Source organism: Bacillus rossius, assembly GCF_032445375.1.
Source record: "Bacillus rossius redtenbacheri isolate Brsri chromosome 4 unlocalized genomic scaffold, Brsri_v3 Brsri_v3_scf4_1, whole genome shotgun sequence".
NCBI classification, from domain to species: domain Eukaryota; kingdom Metazoa; phylum Arthropoda; class Insecta; order Phasmatodea; family Bacillidae; genus Bacillus; species Bacillus rossius.
This window is the reverse complement of record NW_026962010.1, coordinates 6,877,168-6,899,627: the sequence shown is the minus strand read 5'-3', so window position 1 is coordinate 6,899,627 and position 22,460 is coordinate 6,877,168. Positions and strand designations below refer to the sequence as shown.

General features: G+C 41.1%; 1 protein-coding gene across 1 annotated transcript in view; it reads right to left on the bottom strand.

The window, feature by feature from the left end:
* Positions 1 to 22,460, bottom strand: part of LOC134541505 (syntaxin-binding protein 5) — a 366,972-nt gene that overhangs the window by 35,564 nt on the left and 308,948 nt on the right. The window contains exons 16-20 of the mRNA XM_063385002.1: positions 20,769 to 20,891; positions 18,671 to 18,793; positions 13,081 to 13,293; positions 7,650 to 7,758; positions 4,652 to 4,735 (exon numbers count right to left, since the gene is read on the bottom strand). Of these exons, the coding sequence (XP_063241072.1) occupies positions 4,652 to 4,735; positions 7,650 to 7,758; positions 13,081 to 13,293; positions 18,671 to 18,793; positions 20,769 to 20,891 (652 nt within the window). The remainder of the gene's footprint in view (positions 1 to 4,651; positions 4,736 to 7,649; positions 7,759 to 13,080; positions 13,294 to 18,670; positions 18,794 to 20,768; positions 20,892 to 22,460) is intronic.

The following is a 22,460-nucleotide window of genomic DNA, read 5'->3' as shown; positions in this document are numbered from 1 at the left end:
TGGTGACTGGGTAAATCTTCAAGCTAAAGCTAATTGTTTCCAGGAATAGGCCAGTTCTGCCGAAACCCAACCATTTTTATTCCTTTTTTTTTTGTATTGTGGAGCTTCGAGCATGATTTATGATTTTGAGTGGACGTGGACAAGGCACTTGGATTGATTAAAATATCTTTAATTAATTTCTTACTTCATCACTCAAACAATTTTTTTTATTAAAAAATTAATAATAGTTTTACTATTACAATATTTAAAGTTACCGAAAACTGCTCAAATAGCACTATTTTACACCTTAAAATCCAAATTATTCCGGGGGAGGACCCCGGACCACCCGCTTTAATAGGGGGGGGGGGGGGGGGGCGACCATGCTTCTTAACCCCCCATACACAAATCCTGGCTACGCTTCTGATGGTGGTAACAAGCTGGGGAAAAGAAAATAAATATAAAAATAAATTTCCTTGACTTCTCCATAGGTGGTGGCCGCAGTTAGGACCTAGCTTTGGGAAATGCTGCTTCATCTTGTGTTCAACCGCAGGTATTTTTTTGGTCTTTGCAAAGACTGTACACAGTTTTCTTTTGCTAAAGTAAGAGGTGGAATACTCTTAAGACGCATGTAAATGTCTTTGTAACCTTTTCCCGAAAATAATTTGGTAGTGCATAAGTGAGGTCTTATGAGATACCTGCTAAGCAAAGTTTGTGATGCTTCGTCAAATCTCCGTAAGATTAACACATACTGTGGTTTGATGAGCGAGTACCAACCGCTACAAAAGGGAATCATTACATATGAGTTTGTTGCGTGTCTTGTAGTGTTGTATGACATTCTTGTCGAAATAAAAACCATCAATAAGGTATGAAAAAATGTATATACGCATTAAGTGAGTCAATTGAAAAAAATAATTTTTTTTTAAGTGGTTAGATGAACAGACAATGTAAACAGAAACTGTTCTTGCATGATAGAGAAGACAAAGTTCCGAGTTTTACCTGAAGACAATTTAAAAATTACGTATTTACTGGTGATAGTAAATGCAGCACAAATAAGCTGTCTGCAAAAAGGAGCTTCTCCAAGTTAAAACTTAATTAGACATATCTAATCTGAGTTGTGTAAGAAGGTGGTGTTATCTCTTACTTTGAAATGATGAAATTAAATGTTTCCCATAACATTTTGAGGTTTTTATAATATAAATTAACAATATACCACTCGTGTAATACCTTTACTATTTATAGTTTACGAGTAGTTTATATAATGTATAGCCTATAAAGCTAAACTATATTTATTCTTATTCACATGTGATTTATAAATTTAAATTTATAGTAAAAATATATAATTTATTGTCTACAATTTTTTTAAATTTTTTCTTGTTTAGTTTTCTGTGTAGAATAAATAAATCTATCTAGAAAAAAATAATTTAACTGTTATTACAACGTAATTAAATGTGATGGCCAATACAATTAGATCTCATTAGAGTTTTTGAAATTTCGCACGAGAAAAATTTTCAAATATATTAATTGCTATGAGATGCACTTTCGACAATTACCGGTGGGCACTACGACACATTCTGGGACAAACAAAATACAACAAACATTCAGACAATAAAAAGCTGCTACACATACCAGATACACATAGAGAAATAAGAAATAAATAATAAAGGTCAACCCAAACTTTACATTCATAGTATACTAGATTTCCAGTAAAATAAGACTATAATAAAACGTAAAAGTTGTTACCAACTTCACTTTACATAGTTTTATTACAGACATTATTCTTTACAGAAAATTTGATGCAACACATACACAGATTTCTGTGTATGTTTAAGTTACAAGCAATTAATTTTCCCCATTAGTAGATCAAACATACATAATTAAATAGCGAAACAATTTTTTTTTCCCCTGAATGTAAAGTAGACAGTGATACAAATTTTTTAATGAAATATAAAATTCCAAATGCATACCTCTGTGACGAGTATGATTATCTTAATTTAATTCCTGAGCTGTGTATGCGATGAAATATAAACCTCTAAAAACATATGTAAATATGAATGTGTATATGTAATTCTGAGTAGCAACTACTTTGAGTAATAGTCAACTATGGCACTGCCCCGTGATGTTGCACTGAATACGGCATGCGCTTAATTCGCGAATCAGAAAAGCCGTTACAGAGATGGCCGAGGGTTCCCTCCCCAACGTCGCCCCCACATCGGTCACTGCCACTCACTGATCCTAGCTCCACCACTTCACGCTGCCCCGTCTAGCTGTCAGAGCGTGTGAAGGGACTCGCCAGCAGCCCAGGCGGTGCCCTATGAAGCAACCGTGTAGTGCTTGCTGCCATCTCCACTACACCGGCAAGCTATCCCCCCCAAACACAAGGAGGCCTTACTAGAACGTCAGCCACTCTCCGATGACTAACAGCCAACTTCAAACTGGTTGAAGTAGCTCGGCTTCTGGGTTGTAGCCGTGTCCTCGGCGGATAATTCACCGACGTTTAGTGTCGCCATCATCAGGGAGCAGTAGGTAACTGTTCCCTGATGATGGCGACTGCAATGTCAACCGAAACGTCGGTGAATTATTCACCAAGGACACGGCTACAATCCAGAAGCCGAGCTACTTCAGACGATGGCCGTGAAAGCCTGCGAACATTTTTAAACTGGTTTTTTTAATGCTCGTATCATCATCAGAGGCCTGTCAAACCTTCCGAAACATCTTTGTTAAAGTCATTTAATTATATTGCAGCAAATGAAAAAATAAAGCACTTTCTTCCTGCCCCATGATTAAAAAAAATTTATGGGCGAGAAAACAACTTTAAGCACAGACATAAGGGTCTGCCAATTAGGTACAGAATCAATGTATTATTCTAAAATACTGCGAAGTGTTCAAGGGCAGTGCATAGAGGTCTGCCACTTGGAAACAGAGTCACTGTAATGTTCTAACACACTGCTCAATCTCCGAGGGCAATGCAGAAGGATCTGCCACTAGGAAAAACATAGTCAAACAATGTTCTAACATACTGCTTAGTCTCTAAGGGCTATGCATAAAGGTCTGCATCTAATGAACAGAATCAAAGGAATGTTCTAAATACTGCTTAGTCTCTGAAAGTAGTGTATAAGGTTCTGCCACTAGGGGACAAAGTAACTGCACTGTTCCAACATAATGCTTAGTCTTCAAGACTTTGGATAAGTATCTGCCAATTGGGGGCAGAATCTCTGCACTGTTATAACATAATGCTTAATTTCCGAGGGCAGTGCACAACAGCCTGCCACAGACAGACAAATTCACTGCACAATTCCCAATAATGATTTGTTTCCGAGGGCAATTCACATAAACTTGCCACCAGCAGACAGTCACTGAACTGTTCTCACATACAGCTTAGCATCCGAGGGCCGTGCAGAAGTGACTTCCACTAGAGGGCAGTGCACAAGTGCAATATTTTAACATAATGCCTAGTCTCAGGGGGAAGTTTATAAGGGTCTTGCAATAGAGGAAAGTACACTGCACTGCTCTGACATGTTGCCTAGGCTCAGGTTGTTTTTATGTGGTTTGTAGGGACTATGGTGACTTTCCCCCTCCAATGTCATCCACAGTTGAGAAGTGCGAGCTAATGAGGCGACTATTCAATACAATAAGTGTGAGTGAAAGGGGACGGTAAATTACTTCCTCCTCCCACGCCATTTAAAATTTAGAATACGTGCGGAGGTGGTTTATCCTTCAGGCAAGAAGTGTTTGTGGAGTTAAATACAAAAAAGCTGCTTTCGGCCAATTTAGCAAAATATATTCTTTCAAAAAACAAGCCACTGACAGGCATGTGTGTATGTTGTCTTGGAGTGATAAGATGGGACCGGAATTTCAAAGGTTGTGCTATGATTTATAACTGGAAAAAATAATTGTAGACATTTTGAATGAACTTATGTTAACAACTTTTGCATTTCTGTTTACTGTACAAAAATCTACTACGTTTAAATGTTATAATAACGCAGAACCTCCATATATTCTGTCACCCCTGCCACTATACAGCAGTTCAAAATACACGAGCATAAATAATCAATGGTTTATTTAACAATGATTACAATGATTAAATAAGAAGTGAAAAAAACTGAAAAAGTCATGTAACATCAACTAACTACTGTGTACTTTCACTAAAATAGTGAATTCCCTACAGAAAAATTAAAATGACAATTTCTATGGGAATAAACATACTGCATTACTCTTTGTATGCCATTCCAAAATGTGCTACATTTCTGAGAATTCAACTTCATGGTTTGCGACAAAAAGAGACATATGCAATTTACATAAATAAAAAATGCACAATCATGCAGAATGCAGGGAGACAACGAAATAACACGACAATCAAACGTGTGACAACACAGGCACAATACACGGCACATATGCTTATTTTGAATCTCACCACATGGGTTCAGAATGTTTGAAAAGTTTCCCTTTAGAAGAGAGTGTGAAGGTCTGAATGTAATTTAAATGTTTACACGTCTTCACACATGGCAATGCTGCAGCTTTCCGTTCCAATGCGAAAGGATACTAATTGAAAAGCAACAAAGTATATTCGACTTGAGTCAGCCCGACAGCTCTACAGCAGGCAGTGCGTGAATGCTCCAGAAGGCTGCTGCATTGCCTCGCGTGGCTTCACTTGGTAGCGTGTGATTGCACTTACTGCGCCGTGTCTTCATAAACAAACATCTGTTGGCCCCATATGGATAACATAGGGTCTACTATGCCCTGTTTGGTAGTCTGAAAACTGTCAGCAGGAAATGATAAAAAAGAGAAAAAAGAACAAAAATGTACAAGATAGAGAAAACAGAATATTTTGCAGGGTAACTGGTTAGTTTTAGCAGTATGACTTAAACTTAATGGAAGAGTTGGGTAGATTTGAGGGGGGTGGGGGGCACAAACCACTTTATTGCCTGGCAGTGCTGACTCGAGTGGCTACAGGCCGTAGAGGTTCTTGTAGCACAGTACAGGTGACTCTTGCGCTTTTTGGGTAAGTTTCGACTATAACCCACACTTCTCACGATGAAATGTGAACTCTTTTTAAAACAAACATTTCTTTTCAATCATTTTAAGTACAAATAAAAAAAAACAATTTCACTTTTTTTATTTCTAGATAAATACAAAGGTGGTTAGCAACTCGCCCATAGTATTTCAGGAGTTATTTACTTATTGTAATTTAGGTAAGTTTAGATAACTTACTTACAGCTACAATTATTAAAACTAAGCCCCTCCTTTTGCCATTACCTAGGTTGTTCTGTTTTAAAAGGAACGATAAAAATTTAGAAGTAGGAAAGAACTAGGTAATATGGTGAAGAATTCCACAGAACAAATCCCTATTCTGAAATTATAGTCTTATTTCGAATAGATTCCTATATTTTGTACCAATGCCATTTCCTAAACAAAACTTATTTTCAACGGTTAATACATCCGCAACAGAAAATATTTTGGATGTGTAATAAATATACCTATTAAAGGGAAGATGAAAAATGTTTAGTTTAGTTAAATTTACCTTTATCAGCAAACACGGAAATAATGACCGGTTCTATTTACATTATCAACTAATGCTCTATGCCAATGATGTTAAATGAAGAATGACAGTAGTAGAGGTTGCGCTCACACAATGCACCCAGCCACGTCGTTTCAGCACTGCCTTGGGCGAGAATTAATGTCAGGTTTTTACACAACGTGAATTACAGCGAAGTAAGACAGCTTGCAGCGACAATCGTAAGTCTGAGCTCAGAGAGGCAAGTGGTGAGAATAAAATAAAATGTGCAACTAATAAGCAATCAGAGCTGGCAGTATAAGGGCCTGTAACATTAAATCAATATGCAACTATGTCTGTAGCTTTTTATGTGGAATATTTTCAAAATAAAAAAAATTATGTGTTTTTAAATTGGTAGTGCTTAGCGTTTATCTAAATGCCAAGCAATAAAATTAATTAACATATCACTTTTACTTTATCTTATAAAACCTTCCAAACTAAAATATACATACCTTTGAAAACTAAAGTATTTCGCAGCGTTTTAAATATAATTATTACATACAAATCCAAAGTAAAATTTAACTCCTGTTTTCTTCAATACCGAACCATGTGGATTATTCGGTCAAGGAAATGTAAACGTTACTGTGAGCTGCTCTCAGAGGCCTCAGTGCTGACCATGTCGGGAATAAAAATGCTACAAGCAATGTCGTTTTGGTATCAGTGAAAATTACAGTGCTTACGAACACTGAGCTCTGAAAATATAACATATCTTACGTTCTTTGAGTGGTTCCTGAGTTTCGGGAACTGGGAACCGAGACCAGTCTGTCCGTGCCTGAGGATGTCGCCATGTTGGTCCAGAGGACTACAGTGTTCGCGAGTGCTGTCGTCGTCGTTCAGTCTTGTTTGTCACTGCGCTGTCCAAGGTCGTTCTGTCTTGTTGCTACTGTCTCGTCGCTGTTAGCCCACTGTGTGCGCCTGTGCTGTTTCCACTAATACCTTCCACGGAATTTTCCGTGTTTTTAATTTTTTTTACACTAGCTGATTTTGGCTTGTTGTCAGTGTGTTTCTGTCTATTGTTGAGGTTACTTCTGACATAGGTACACTGTAACCACCGACATGTATGTCCAAAACCACATTTTAAATCATAACATATATTACTTACTGACTTCTAACAAATACAATTCCAATACAACATGATTCAGTCGGCCAGAATAACAAACTAAGTGAAACTATGTGAAATCCAAATAGACAGATAAATGTAAACTAAGTTATCAAATAAGAGTGATACTGAACGGGAACACGTACTACCGAAGATCAGGCATCTGATTTAAAGCATTGTTGCTTCGAATTAGCACTCGCTATAATCTGCATGCCAATAAAGGAATGCAATGAAATAAAACAATGCTTCATTTATTTAGACATTATCTTTTAAACTGAAGTGACCCATAAAACCAGATACTTCATGCATGGCTCCAAAAATTCTGTTTAACACATTTATAGTAAACTATAAAGATGTTAGTAAACATGGTAGCGATAACTACAGATAACACAGAAGTGCACTGGTTAGGTGTTATGGTGATGTTATTTACAGGTGCAGGTTACACACACATCCCAGATGTCGCTGCAAGCTGTCTACCTTCTTGGCAGAGCAACGGTTGAGCACTGTGAGTTGAGCCGCCCTACCGCAGGACTACGCCTCGCTCCACTACGTGAGCTCACAGTAAATACAGTGCGCTACGAAAGCAAGGAGCAGTTTAAATAAAACACAAAACAACATGTGCAGCACCTCAACCCACAATGGCATCAACCACTCCACAATTGACCAAGAGTGAGTTTTAAAAGTTATCTTCGAGTGTCACTGGGAAATAATAATTCTAGTTAGTCACATGCAAGAAGAAAGGTTTATATTGGCAGAAAATAAACTTGTTTAAAGAGAATAAATACATATAAAGTGCTGTAAATATACAAGCTTAAAGAAAAATCATTTTAGCTTCAGTCAAATATTTTAATGTGAAAATAATTTAAACATTTATTTAAGACTTGAAGAGAAAAAAAAATTTTTAATGAGCATTACTGTATGTACAACTTTAGTTAAAGCAAATATTTAAATTGGAAGATGTTTACTCTGTGTGTGTTTTCACCTGAGCAATTGTTAAGGCTGTACAAAATCCTGTCTCACCTCAAGTCGGAAAGTGGAACGAAATCTACGTCGATCAGGGGTCTAAGGCTCGGCAGACTGTAGGCAGTCACGTGTCCGTTGGATACGTAGCACACCAGACACACGCTGTCTGCAAACAACAACACAGAACCAACATTAACGAGTACGTAGCACACCAGACACACGCTGTCTGCAAACACCAACACAGAACCAACATTAACGAGTACGTAGCACACCAGACACACGCTGTCTGCAAACACCAACACAGAACCAACATTAACGAGTACGTAGCACACCAGACACACGCTGTCTGCAAACACCAACACAGAACCAACATTAACGAGTACGTAGCACTCCAGACACACGCTGTCTGCAAACACCAACACAGAACCAACATTAACGAGTACGTAGCCCTCCAGACACACGCTGTCTGCAAACACCAACACAGAACCAACATTAACAAGTACGTAGCACACCAGACACACGCTGTCTGCAAACACCAACACAGAACCAACATTAACGAGTACGTAGCCCTCCAGACACACGCTGTCTGCAAACACCAACACAGAACCAACATTAACGAGTACGTAGCACTCCAGACACACGCTGTCTGCAAACACCAACACAGAACCAACATTAACAAGTACGTAGCACACCAGACACACGCTGTTTGCAAACACCTACAAAGAACCAACATTAACGAGTACGTAGCCCTCCAGACACACGCTGTCTGCAAACACCAACACAGAACCAACATTAACGAGTACGTAGCCCTCCAGACACACGCTGTCTGCAAACACCAACACAGAACCAACATTAACGAGTACGTAGCACTCCAGACACACGCTGTCTGCAAACACCAACACAGAACCAACATTAACAAGTACGTAGCACTCCAGACACACGCTGTCTGCAAACACCAACACAGAACCAACATTAACGAGTACGTAGCACTCCAGACACACGCTGTCTGCAAACACCAACACAGAACCAACATTAACAAGTACGTAGCACTCCAGACACACGCTGTCTGCAAACACCAACACAGAACCAACATTAACGAGTACGTAGCACTCCAGACACACGCTGTCTGCAAACAACAACACAGAACCAACATTAACGAGTACGTAGCACTCCAGACACACGCTGTCTGCAAACACCAACACAGAACCAACATTAACGAGTACGTAGCACACCAGACACACGCTGTCTGCAAACACCAACACAGAACCAACATTAACGAGTACGTAGCACTCCAGACACACGCTGTCTGCAAACACCAACACAAAACCAACATTAACGAGTACGTAGCACTCCAGACACACGCTGTCTGCAAACACCAACACAGAACCAACATTAACGAGTACGTAGCACACCAGACACACGCTGTCTGCAAACACCAACACAGAACCAACATTAACAAGTACGTAGCACTCCAGACACACGCTGTCTGCAAACACCAACACCGAACCAACATTAACGAGTACGTAGCACACCAGACACACGCTGTCTGCAAACACCAACACAGAACCAACATTAACGAGTACGTAGCACACCAGACACACGCTGTCTGCAAACACCAACACAGAACCAACATTAACGAGTACGTAGCACACCAGACACACGCTGTCTGCAAACACCAACACAGAACCAACATTAACGAGTACGTAGCACACCAGACACACGCTGTCTGCAAACACCAACACAGAACCAACATTAACGAGTACGTAGCACTTCAGACACACGCTGTCTGCAAACACCAACACAGAACCAACATTAACGAGTACGTAGCACTCCAGACACACGCTGTCTGCAAACACCAACACAGAACCAACATTAACGAGTACGTAGCACTCCAGACACATGTTGTCTGCAAACACCAACACAGAACCAACATTAACGAGTACGTAGCACACCAGACACACGCTGTCTGCAAACACCAACACAGAACCAACATTAACGAGTACGTAGCACTCCAGACACACGCTGTCTGCAAACACCAACACAGAACCAACATTAACGAGTACGTAGCACACCAGACACACGCTGTCTGCAAACACCAACACAGAACCAACATTAACGAGTACGTAGCACTTCAGACACACGCTGTCTGCAAACACCAACACAGAACCAACATTAACGAGTACGTAGCACACCAGACACACGCTGTCTGCAAACACCAACACAGAACCAACATTAACGAGTACGTAGCACACCAGACACACGCTGTCTGCAAACACCAACACAGAACCAACATTAACGAGTACGTAGCACACCAGACACACGCTGTCTGCAAACACCAACACAGAACCAACATTAACGAGTACGTTGCACTCCAGACACACGCTGTCTGCAAACACCAACTCAGAACCAACATTAACGAGTACGTAGCACACCAGACACACGCTGTCTGCAAACACCAACACAGAATCAACATTAACGAGTACGTAGCACTCCAGACACACGCTGTCTGCAAACACCAACACAGAACCAACATTAACGAGTACGTAGCACTCCAGACACATGTTGTCTGCAAACACCAACACAGAACCAACATTAACGAGTACGTAGCACTCCAGACACACGCTGTCTGCAAACACCAATACAGAACCAACATTAACGAGTACGTAGCACTCCAGACACACGCTGTCTGCAAACACCAACACCGAACCAACATTAACGAGTACGTAGCACACCAGACACACGTTGTCTGCAAACACCAACACAGAACCAACATTAACGAGTACGTAGCACACCAGACACACGCTGTCTGCAAACACCAACACAGAACCAACATTAACGAGTACGTAGCACTCCAGACACATGCTGTCTGCAAACACCAACACAGAACCAACATTAACGAGTACGTAGCACTCCAGACACACGCTGTCTGCAAACACCAACACAGAACCAACATTAACGAGTACGTAGCACACCAGACACACGCTGTCTGCAAACACCAACACAGAACCAACATTAACGAGTACGTTGCACTCCAGACACACGCTGTCTGCAAACACCAACACAGAACCAACATTAACGAGTACGTAGCACTCCAGACACACGCTGTCTGCAAACACCAACACAGAACCAACATTAACGAGTACGTAGCACTCCAGACACACGCTGTCTGCAAACACCAACACAGAACCAACATTAACGAGTACGTAGCACTCCAGACACACGCTGTCTGCAAACACCAACACCGAACCAACATTAACGAGTACGTAGCACTCCAGACACACGCTGTCTGCAAACACCAACACAGAACCAACATTAACGAGTACGTAGCACACCAGACACACGCTGTCTGCAAACACCAACACAGAACCAACATTAACGAGTGCGTAGCACTCCAGACACACGCTGTCTGCAAACACCAACACAGAACCAACATTAACGAGTACGTAGCACACCAGACACACGCTGTCTGCAAACACCAACACAGAACCAACATTAACGAGTACGTAGCACACCAGACACACGCTGTCTGCAAACACCAACACCGAACCAACATTAATGAGTATGTAGCACTCCAGACATACGCTGTATGCAAACACCAACACAGAAACAACATTAACGAGTACGTAGCACTCCAGACACACGCTGTCTGCAAACACCAACACCGAACCAACATTAACGAGTATGTAGCACTCCAGACACACGCTGTCTGCAAACACCAACACCGAACCAACATTAACGAGTATGTAGCACTCCAGACATACGCTGTATGCAAACACCAACACAGAAACAACATTAACGAGTACGTAGCACTCCAGACACACGCTGTCTGCAAACACCAACACCGAACCAGTTTTAACGAGTATGTAGCACTCCAGACATACGCTGTATGCAAACACCAACACAGAAACAACATTAACGAGCACAGGACCCATTTAGATCTCAACAAACATCATTCAATTATCAATTTACGTCTTTGTTTAAAACATTAACCCGGGTCAGTGATGCCAACTTGGGAAGGGAGAACCAAGATGTAAATGTTTTTTATAGGGGGTACATTTATTTAGGGGAATTTTTAGCAGGTACATTATTTAGGAAAATTTTTTGAGGATGTGAAATTAAAGTGTATATCTTGAAAAAAAAGTGAAAAAAGAACAGCAACACAAGTGGTGCTGGTGGCTGAATTTCGCAATACGACCAACTACAACTTGCTGGTCAAGAGCAATGAATTCCATTTTCACTTTCACTGCTTTTACTGTTCGATATTTTCACGTTGTCACGTTGAGGTTCTGTCCATTACTTTGTTATCTACTTGCGTATTTTATTTCGAATTTCAAATTACGACCAACAACTTGCTGCTCAAGAGGATTCTATTTTTACTATTACTATTCAATGTTTTCACATTGTCAGTTGTCACGTTGAGGTTGTGTCCGGTGGCCAAAGTGGATGACAAGATGGTAGGAGCCATTATCTGGTGATTGACACTACTGTAACTGGGTAAAAAATAAACTAACATGGCTGCCACGATGTAATACTGGTTGGCATATTATATACACACACACGCACATACATCTCTTGTTATAAGTGGTGGGAGTAAGTCTGCCAGTAACCACCTTGGAGAAAAATTATTGTTTTTGCCCTCACTAGGTTCGAACTGAGGACTCCTAGATATATGATTGAAGTAATTTTCCTTTATTTAATAATAATTACAGATTTTGAATATTGCGAAGGAAATGTAATGATTCATGGAATTTCAAGAACACAGAATTGATGTCGTAATTTAAATGGCAGGATTTTCTTGAATCCAATATGGCGTAAAATTATAGAAAACAAATCTGTGGCTGTGACACCATAACCTAAAATGTCAGAATGTTCAAGTAAACAATATGGTGGCTAAGATGTCATAATATAAGATGGTGGCAGTATCAAGGTCATCAAAGATGGCCACCATTATATCACAGTACAACTCCAGCTCTACACTCCTACTCCTGTCCAATGAGCCCCATTCATGAACTACTGAAGTCCATAGCTACATTGTATTGCAACATACCGTAGTTCCCCATATGCACAGTTTAGAAGGATATTGCATTGTACTTCATTTTACTCACAGGTCATTAATAAAACATTAACATTATGGTTTTGGGTAATTACCCAAAGCTTGAGATAGTAAGACATCCTCAGAAAGATCTATCTACTACAGGCGTGCCATTGTGAGTAACAATTAGAAAATATTTGCCAAATCAGTGTATTTAAGGGAAATTTAAAAAAAAATATATATAATCAAGAAATAAGAGACAAGCTTTACCAAATAAAAACATGTCGTTATGTTTTAAAACCCCTTTCCCTGTTAGGTTGTTAAAATGGTGAACGAGAGGCACTACAATAACTGTTCCATTCGCCTCAACTGGAAGTCACCTCCTGTGTCCTGTGCTTCACGTGGCCCCTACCGTTCACACACTCCAAGAGTAACTTACAAACAGCGAGGACCAACCTTTCAAGGACACGATCTCGGCCTTGACGACGAAGTCGGAGTCGGCCAGCTGCTGGCGGTACACGCAGTTCTGGGAGGGGGAGGCCACCACGCGCGCCTGCTTCTCGGACGTGAGCACCACGAACTGGCGGTCGCCGCACTGGTCCGCCTGGCCGGCGGGGCCCGCGCTGCCGCAGCTCAGCGTGGGCGACATCCGGCTGTTGGTGGGCGTCTCTGCGGCACCGGCACCCTCCACCACTGTGGCACGCTCGCTCACCACGCCTGGCATTCGCGACGTGATGGCGTCTCGCACATCGCATTGTCACGTTCCGCCCGAGCCGAGCGTGCCAGAACCGGCCAACCACCGTGCGAGAAAACTTTCTATGATATCAAACAGGTTAAGGCAGGCTTTTTAACTAATTGTTCGTGATTATACTTAAACAAATTATTTATTTTAAATTTGTAAAAAACTGTAAATAATATTTGAAAATTAAAAAATACGGTATGCAATTTTTCATCAATGTTTTCTTATGACGTTATCACGTAAAATTATCGTCCGTAAACCGACTTTACAGACAACCCCCTTTTTTGTATGAATAATGTTATTTCCACTAGCTTAAAACTTCCACTCAATGTACATGAAATTCAACTGTTAAAAAACGAACACATCAAAATACACGAGAAATAAAATCCACTCATTAATGCTTAGTTCGTTAAGTTCATAAGTGTTTTTGCTATTCACAAAACAGTACACTATCATCATTGTTGTCACTGCCATTTGCCACATTTTTGCAACACTTTAATATACACTACACACATCCCACATCAACCTATAGTGAAGTTCTAAATTAAGAAAAAAATAACAATGAAAACACTTTCTCGATGTTTTTGCAAAAATTAGAAAATCTTAATCATTATTAACTCTTTAAGATTCCTTCCACAGAAATAAATAAACAATAGTTTGTTAAATTGGTTGAAATTTTTAAAAATAAATTGTTACCCGTGTCACCACACGGTAACGTTTTTTAAAAGACAAACAGCTACCCCGAGCGAGACCCAGTGAATGCAAGCGCAGTACCTAGCCAGGCGGGTGTCGATGGACGTTGTGTCAGTGAGTCACTCCCAAGACGCATTTACAAGGGGGCAGTGTGGAGTCCCCAAGGCAGAAGTCTGACATCGCTAGAGGGAGCAGGAGAATGCATACCCGGCTACGACACCAGTGGCTGACGTCACTACCCGACCACAGCCATGCCGTCGGTACCGGAGGACTTGGCCACCTGGTCACAATGCAGGATGACCCTGAGGAAGGGCAACCCTGTTGGGAGAGGCGAGCCGAGTGAAGACAGTGGGAGATATCGAGCCCTGGGGTGTGACGTCACACCGGAGACCAGACCACGGCGAGGCGAGGGAGGACTTGGCTAGTCCTGGGGCTGGCAGCCGTGACTCCTGCAGCGAAGACATGGCGGACGTTTGCCGGTCAGCGACCAAGGCTGTTTACCTACACGATTCCTTAACCCCTCCCCCACAGTAGCCCATGTCCTAGAACCACCCCGCTCTCCCTACTTATGTATGGACATTCCTGGCCTGTTCAAGTTCTTGAGCCTGTGTACCCGACCACTTAACAAAGAACTACAGTCTGTGCAGGCTCCTCCTTATCTCTAGATTCAATTCACAGCACCCAGCTCAGACACTCTAGTGGTAGCACTCGATACTGCATATTCTGGGGTAAAAACAATAAGGAATTATAAGCCAGGAAAAATATGGCTATCAGATAAAGATGCATGCTTGATGGAATGTACAATCTTAGCTAATCTTCGCCCCGCCTTCACAACACCTTTACTCCACCTTCGCCGTGTCTTTGCCATGTCTTCGCCACACCTTTGTCATGACTTCACCCCATCTGCAGCATGTTTTCGCCCCTTCTTTGCCCCGACTTCACCCTGAATTCACTCCGAATTCTTCCCGCCTTTGCCTCACCCTCTGCCTTCAGCCAACCTTCGTTACACCTTCTTCCTACATTCCCCCACCTTCTCGTAGCCTTCTCCCTACCTTCGCCCTGCCTTCGCTCCATCTTCGCTCCATTTTCGCCCCACCTTCTCCATGTCTTCTCCCCACCTTTACCACATTTATCCTGTCTTCGTTCTGCCTGCCCAGCTTTCACATTTCTCTCACCCTTTTTTTATTTTTGTAGGTTTGATTGTGGCGCTCGTGTGACATAATTTCTGGAAATTGTTTATTATTAATTTTACTTATTTTGTTTTACCCTCGCATTCTGTTACTTGAAAAGGAACTTTCCTATTATAATAATTGCCGTTAAATTCTTTACATTAATACGGTTTAAGTTATAAAATTAGTACATCAGTACTATAAAAAAAAATATTGTCTTACAAACAAGAGTAAAAATACCACAGAAACACTTGGCAACAAAACCGTTCAAAAATGTCCCATCACTCCAAACATGACTAAAACATAAAAAAAAAAAAAACCTGGGCATGGAATTTGGTCAAAGTGATGCTGGGCACACAGCATGCCCATGGCATTAGTTCTTGTCAGCAAAATGCTCAAAAATAGAGAAATTTAGTTATGCGACATCCCAGGGAGGATCTAGGGGAGCAAGGGGGAAGGGGGTGTGGGGGGGGGGGGAGGCAGCGGGTCAGGGAGAGTGCGGGATGGGCCGACTAAATCTTTTGACAACAAAAATTGTGAAATAAAAATCAAGTACAAAAAAATAATATAAAGATTTATACTTATATTTGAATTTTAATTAAAGTTTGAATTACTCAGTTTCTAGTGAGTTTTAGCAGAATTCTTGCATAATCTGTTTTTTGTCGAATAATTTTTCAAAATCGTAACTAAACAATGTAACAAAAAACTATTATTTTTTTTAAAATTTTATGTTTTCATTGACCTTAGAACATATTACAGCCATAAATAGTACATGAAATAAAACATAAGACATCAACATTGGTTAACACACGAGTTTGATGAAATCGAACCTACACACACTAAGTACATAAATGCAAAATGAATAATGCCTGGTACGTTTAATGCTATGTTAAGGCAAGGCGTGATACACAATTTCACACCACGGGCGAGGGAAAACCTAGTTTCGTCCCCGCCCATTGCCTTCGTAGCCGGGTCGTGACCAGATACAGAATGAGAGAAAACTATTAGTTTTAAGGGACCAGGCTAGTCACAGGAGAATCTTTGTTGGTGAGTCTCCTCTAAGCGTTAGGCTATGAACTGGCGCACAGTCTTCTTATCGCGCGTGGGGAAACTATGTAACACATAACCATGTAACTACCTGCCATAACATTAGATAGCGGATAAATAAAGGATAAGGTGTAATGCAAGGCCATTAGATGCTTTCAAGAATCTGCACCGGGAGTATAATATCTAAAAATAATTCTGAAAACACATGTTTGAGCCCTTTTCATTCTCTTAAAAACACAGTTTAAAAACAAATTACTGAAACAGAACTAATGATTCGCCCGCAGGGTACTCTAAAGTGCTTTTCGCAAACAGACATCACTCGGCTATCTCGAGTGGTTTTCAAATCGCGTGGCTTCTTTTCACCCTCTGCACACCGTGTGAGTGCCCGGGTGGGCGAGCTCTGCAGTCGGTGGAGTTAGCACTTCCGACTTTCAATATTAGATTTGCACAGAGCTTATATGCATACCAGAGAACAAAAAAAAAATGCTGGGACAGACAAACTTGATCAAAGATCATGACCCCCTGTATTGAAGTAATCAAAATGGCCACCATGGGTAGATATATTGGTTCGTTTAACTATTAGAAAGCATTTAAAACTAGCCATAAAAAGGTATCTACCCCTATTTTTGAATAGCACCTAATATTTGTTTAATATTTCTTAATCTTTAAAAAGATTTATAGTAATAATATTATAAAGGTGAAAAAAGCCCTGACTTAGTAGGTACTTTACGCTGTATCTTTTTCGTCGTTTTTATTTAGTCGTAAACTGATAAACGAAGAATTAAATTTCTTTACATATTTTAGAATGCAGGCTCAGTTAAAATTTTGAATTGTTCTGATTGAAAATAAAATGATGCATAAGAATTATATACTATTATTATTTGTTAATTAAATAGTTTTAAATTGAAATAATATTTTTTTTTGAATTAAATATTTATCAATAGATAGAAAACAAAAGGTCTCCGAGTATCTTCGATTCAAGAATTTCTAAAAAAAATTGTTTAACTGTTAATTTTCATGATGTATAAAGACTCGTCCATATAAGAAAATCAATATAATGATGTAACTTGAATATACCGTGTCACATGAATGAGATGAATAAGACGACGTGTAATGAGTGTCGCTTGTCGTGTCGGCCGAGAGAACGTAGACCGCCGCAGTACGACACACCTGAGACCTGGGCCGCACTGCCACCCTCTTCATAAGAATACCCTCTTGAAGCTAAAAGAATGCGCAAAACCAATTAATATAGAATATTTTTGCATTGAGCTCTTCAGTTTTGTGTAAATTATATTTTTATCTGGGTGGCAGACATTAAAAAAATTTTATAATTTAATCAATTCATATCTTATATTTAATATTAAATTCGGAATATTTTTTTAACATTAATGTGTGTAATAGCTTTTCTGATTATTTTGGTAAGTTTATGGAGAGTCTACGTTAAAAACCTGCGTAAATGGGAAGCATTTTAATGGACTGCTGTATGCCGCTGTCATCTGCGACTTACAGGCACGTTTTCGGCGATACGCATAAGGTCTCCCGCCGTTAACTTTCGGTATGTTATTAAACATAGTCGACTCTACCACTATGCAACAGTTTAGGTTTGGACAAATGTTTGAGAGGTTGAAACCTTTGTTTCCTGGGCTACGAACCTGGCCGACACGTCATCACCAGTTGGTTGCTAACTACTCGCTAGGTAGCAGAAGCTTGCACTCACAGAAGACATTAACAGGATGAGACAATATCCATGTTCCTATTAGGACACACAAATCACTACCAACAACGAGTATGCGATGCTATCAGCAAAAAGATCAATGCGATACTTTTTTTCCCCCTTCCTTCCACGATGTCTCTGCGATTAATCCTAAACCATTTGCGTTCAAACATAATGCTACATATCTTTCTGGTAGATTTTGATTTAAAGCTTTCGAATATTTTATTCAGTTTTCACCATATTATGATCAGCAATGGACGTTTGAGCAGTTAAATAAAATTATTCAACGTCACACTGTGACCATTTTGATGAAGTCTAACACTTGGATGTCGCAGCCATGCCACTTGACTTGGGGATTGGCACTCATAAGAGTGCAATAGAGCCTTGAAGATGGGGGGGGAAGGCGAGTGTCGACGTCAAGTTGCTGTAAAACTTGTAACTTAAATTAGCAACCAAGCCGAATAAATGCAAAAGAGATGAAAAAGTGAAAAATATGTAAATTAAAGAAATACACCTCTATAAAGATGGAGGTCTGAGGGTAAAGAAAGAATCCATAAAAGTTTTTACGTAAGGAAGAGACAGTCCTGCTCAATTTTCATTTCAGTGAAATTTATGATGAAAATTAATTTTAAAATGTTGACTATGCTGAAAAATATTGCATTATTAGTTCAATATCATACTTACTGATTTTTTCTCTGCTGTCCTTATTTTCATCACGCCACGTCTCGTACGAGTACGGTATGAGCGCTCCGTTGCAGTCGAGGAAGGACATCGCTAATATGCAACCTTTCAGTCTGAAGATTGTACCTTAAAAAATCATGCCAATCATTTGTTACAAGATACTATAAATTCACGAACAAGAAATAGAAATACAAGCGTCTATTCACTTGACAAGCCATTCAACTTGAGATCAGAAGAGAGGACTGTGGATGGTCAAGGCATATTACATAAATTAGATGCTCATGATATTAGGCATGTCAGAATGAAAAACATATCACGACTACAATTCATTCAGGCCTCAATATCCGTGATCTTATAAAAAAATCTCAGTAAACTTTAGAAAATAAAATTATTGTGAAGTCAAGTGAAACCATTTATTTTCAACTGGTTTTCGGTTGTCATTTGTAGTTTTCTCAAGTGTCTATATCGGTGTTGTGAGATTAAATACACACAACTCAATTTCCTGCTTTGGATTATCTTAACACTAACGGTCCTTCTTAGCGGGCGCCAGGCCATGAGATGGGCGGTTATACCCCGACAAGACTCTCTATGGGCGTGATGCGGCCCATGTCGAGTAGACTCGAAAAATGCCCCCTTAGTAAAATGTCCTTAATCGCCGAACTGGTACCCTCTGCTCGTCAGCTACGTGTGCTGACTATCCGTTGACTCAAGGGGGTATACCCCTGGTACCCAGAAGTGCTGCCCCAGGCTCACTACCCTTGGTCTCGAGGCGTCCTACACATCTGGTACCTGGAGTTGCTGCCAAGTGGTCAGAAACATAAAAATATTCACCATGTACTGTTTCGATTGCATGTAAATTTAGGCGTACTTGTTACATTGTTTAGTTAATGGACAAACGTCCTATGGCACAGCTCGGTTTATGTAAGGTTTGGTCACCCTTGAAGACGAACAGAAATGGTTGATATAGTTTAAAACCAGTAAGTTGTGGGAAAAAATATACTTAACCAACAACCTTCTGCACGATACAGGCCCCGATGATGCTGAGATAAGAAGTACTATATGTTGGTTTCTCGCGCGCCAGGCTTCGCCAGGAGAAGCCAGAGGAGCATACCGCCATCATGGATTGTCACATCATGGCGGCCATTTTGGATGACCTTACATTGCCTTAGTGCAGCAAATTTGAAATAATTGGCAAATATTTATTTTTCAACTAAAAACCCCCTGATATAAACTTTGCTAGCCCATTGTTTTATCACAATCAAACCTTTTTATTAGTCCCCCTACGTTTTCCCAGCTCCGCAACCGAGAGCCTGGTGTGATTTCACCAGCGACGTATCAGCTCAGCTGAGGTTAGCAGCTCCATATATGCTCCATTCTAATGTTCCAGGACTGTCGGGCATGTATCGGTGCCAGCCCTAGGACATTTCTCACAAGCTAGCAGATCCCACCCTTCAACTTTTCCAGGAACTTCACAGAGAGCACTGACCAGTCCTTATCATCGACTCTCGGCGAGCCGAAATCAAGGACATCTTAACCCTTATTCTTATGGGCACTCCTACGAACAATCCTCATCATCACTGTTTATCTTCACACAATCCTTAACCACGCAATGGGTTGCGATTCTAGTTGCCCCAAACATCACCATTTGTTTACTGCACAATGAAAAACATAAACTCTCACACTTCCAGCCTCCCGCCCATTGCCATGGCTGCCAATCTAAATATTTTGCACCACAATGTCATACATTACACAAACCAAACATCTTACTAAATATAACTATGAATAACTACATTTGAAGTGGGATTGTTGGATGTTGTAAAATTTTTGTTGTGATGTGAGTCCCCTCCCAACTCTCTCGTCACCCTTCACTCATCTTTGTCAGTGTTTTTCCTGGAGTCGGCTGGACAGTGTCATGTGTGAATAAACAGGGTATATTTATTCAGCTTCACAACAATAATGATACCTACAAAGAGTAACATCAGATATCATGTCAAACACACTTTCATGGACAATAAGAATACCAAAGCCTTCTGGCACAGTCGGGTACGGAAATGGAGCCTGCCGGCACGACCGTGCAAGTGCTGGCGGCACGGGCACTCACCACACGGGGACACGACGACCGGCTGGGTGAGGCGCGACTCGCCAGGCGCAGGGATGCTGAGCGTGATGGTCAGCACGGAGCCGAGACTCGTGCCCACCCAGAGTGTCGGGTACATGGCCGCATCTGCACGCACAGCACACACGCTTCCTTGTGGCCAGCAACACCGAGCAACACCGAGCACCATTGTACTCATCCTGACACTGCTGAACACTTGCTCGGTTCCAAGCAGGTTAAAATGACCCCACAAAGAAATTGCAAACAAACGTAAAAAACTTTAGTTTGACCACGATATTTAATGACACTATTTAACTACACAGTGCCAATTCTCTTAAAATAAAATTTCTGCTGATCAACTTCAATACAGCATAAAACCTTAGCAATTAAACATCAGCCAAACGAAACCCCGAAAAATGTATCTCAGTATATAAACTAAGGTAGCATTGGTGATAGACAATATCTTAATAGCATGCTATGTATGCATATTACAGTTTGATTTCGATTAGTTCTCATCAAGTGAACACATCGAACATATTCTTACGACCTATTTGGAGAAAACTGGGTTCGTAAGGGATAGCCCAATTAAGTTTTACTACAGTTTGATTATTACTAGTATCTACTTATATTACTAATAAGTAATTGCACTTAAATAAGTCTGATCACCAATCACTGGCACTTAAAAATGTTTATTCGCAAGTCCCTCAATGTCTGTCAAGTTCGCTGTTCGCACTCCTCACTGGAGCTAGGCTCAACACTGGTTCGCCCCTTACCTCTTGCCTGTCCAAACACACAAGTCGCGCGCCACTCAGTTGCACTCTCACGGTACCGTCGCTCCACGTCACGCCACTCTCGAAGGGGTCTCTCACCGTCTTCACTGTTGTCGCACTTCCCTTCACTCGCGGAACTCTCCGAACCCTCGGAACTCCAGCGGAGGCCGGCGTCACTGCTTCTATACTTATGGTGCCCTTATTGAACCAATGAGAGCAGTAGTGACGAGTCGCATCATCACGGGCTGACTTGATGCCCGAAACATCGAGAATGGCGACGATTATTCAAGCAACTCCATGTGGCAGCCACTGCAAGCCTAGGATTCCCAGGCCACTAAAGGTGATAATAGCTTTATGTCAGTGGACGGCATGTGACACAGCATGTGATGCCAGTGTCCTGGTATGCCTTACATCAGTGGATGGCACTTGACACATCGTGTGACGCTAATGGCCTGGCATGCCTTACGTGTGACGCTAATGGCCTGGCATGCCTTACTTCAGTGGACGGCACATAACAGGGCGAGTGACGCTAGTGGCCATGCAGGGCCGCCAACCAGTTCTGGACCTCGCATATGTCAGGGTCCTGTATCCATTCATAACACTGCCTCCTTAAACCTGTTCGTCCCGAACAAAGCAGATTCCCACAATTGGTCCAAATTTACAACTTTTATCTAGCTCTCTTTCCCCTCTGGATGTGGTAGAAAAACATCATTTAGCCGCTTGAAGACTCCATATGGGCCTTCCCACGCTGCTTGAAGCTTAGGGCGCCTTCGCTTCCTTCGTTGCAGGTTGTACAGCCACACCAAATCGCCCTCCTGAAATACGGTTGAGTTATCCTTCCGATCATACCTCGTCTTTATTCGATTCGCTCTAATCTAAGATTTTTGCTGGCTTCTTCGTGTATAAGCGCCATTCGCTCCTCCAGACG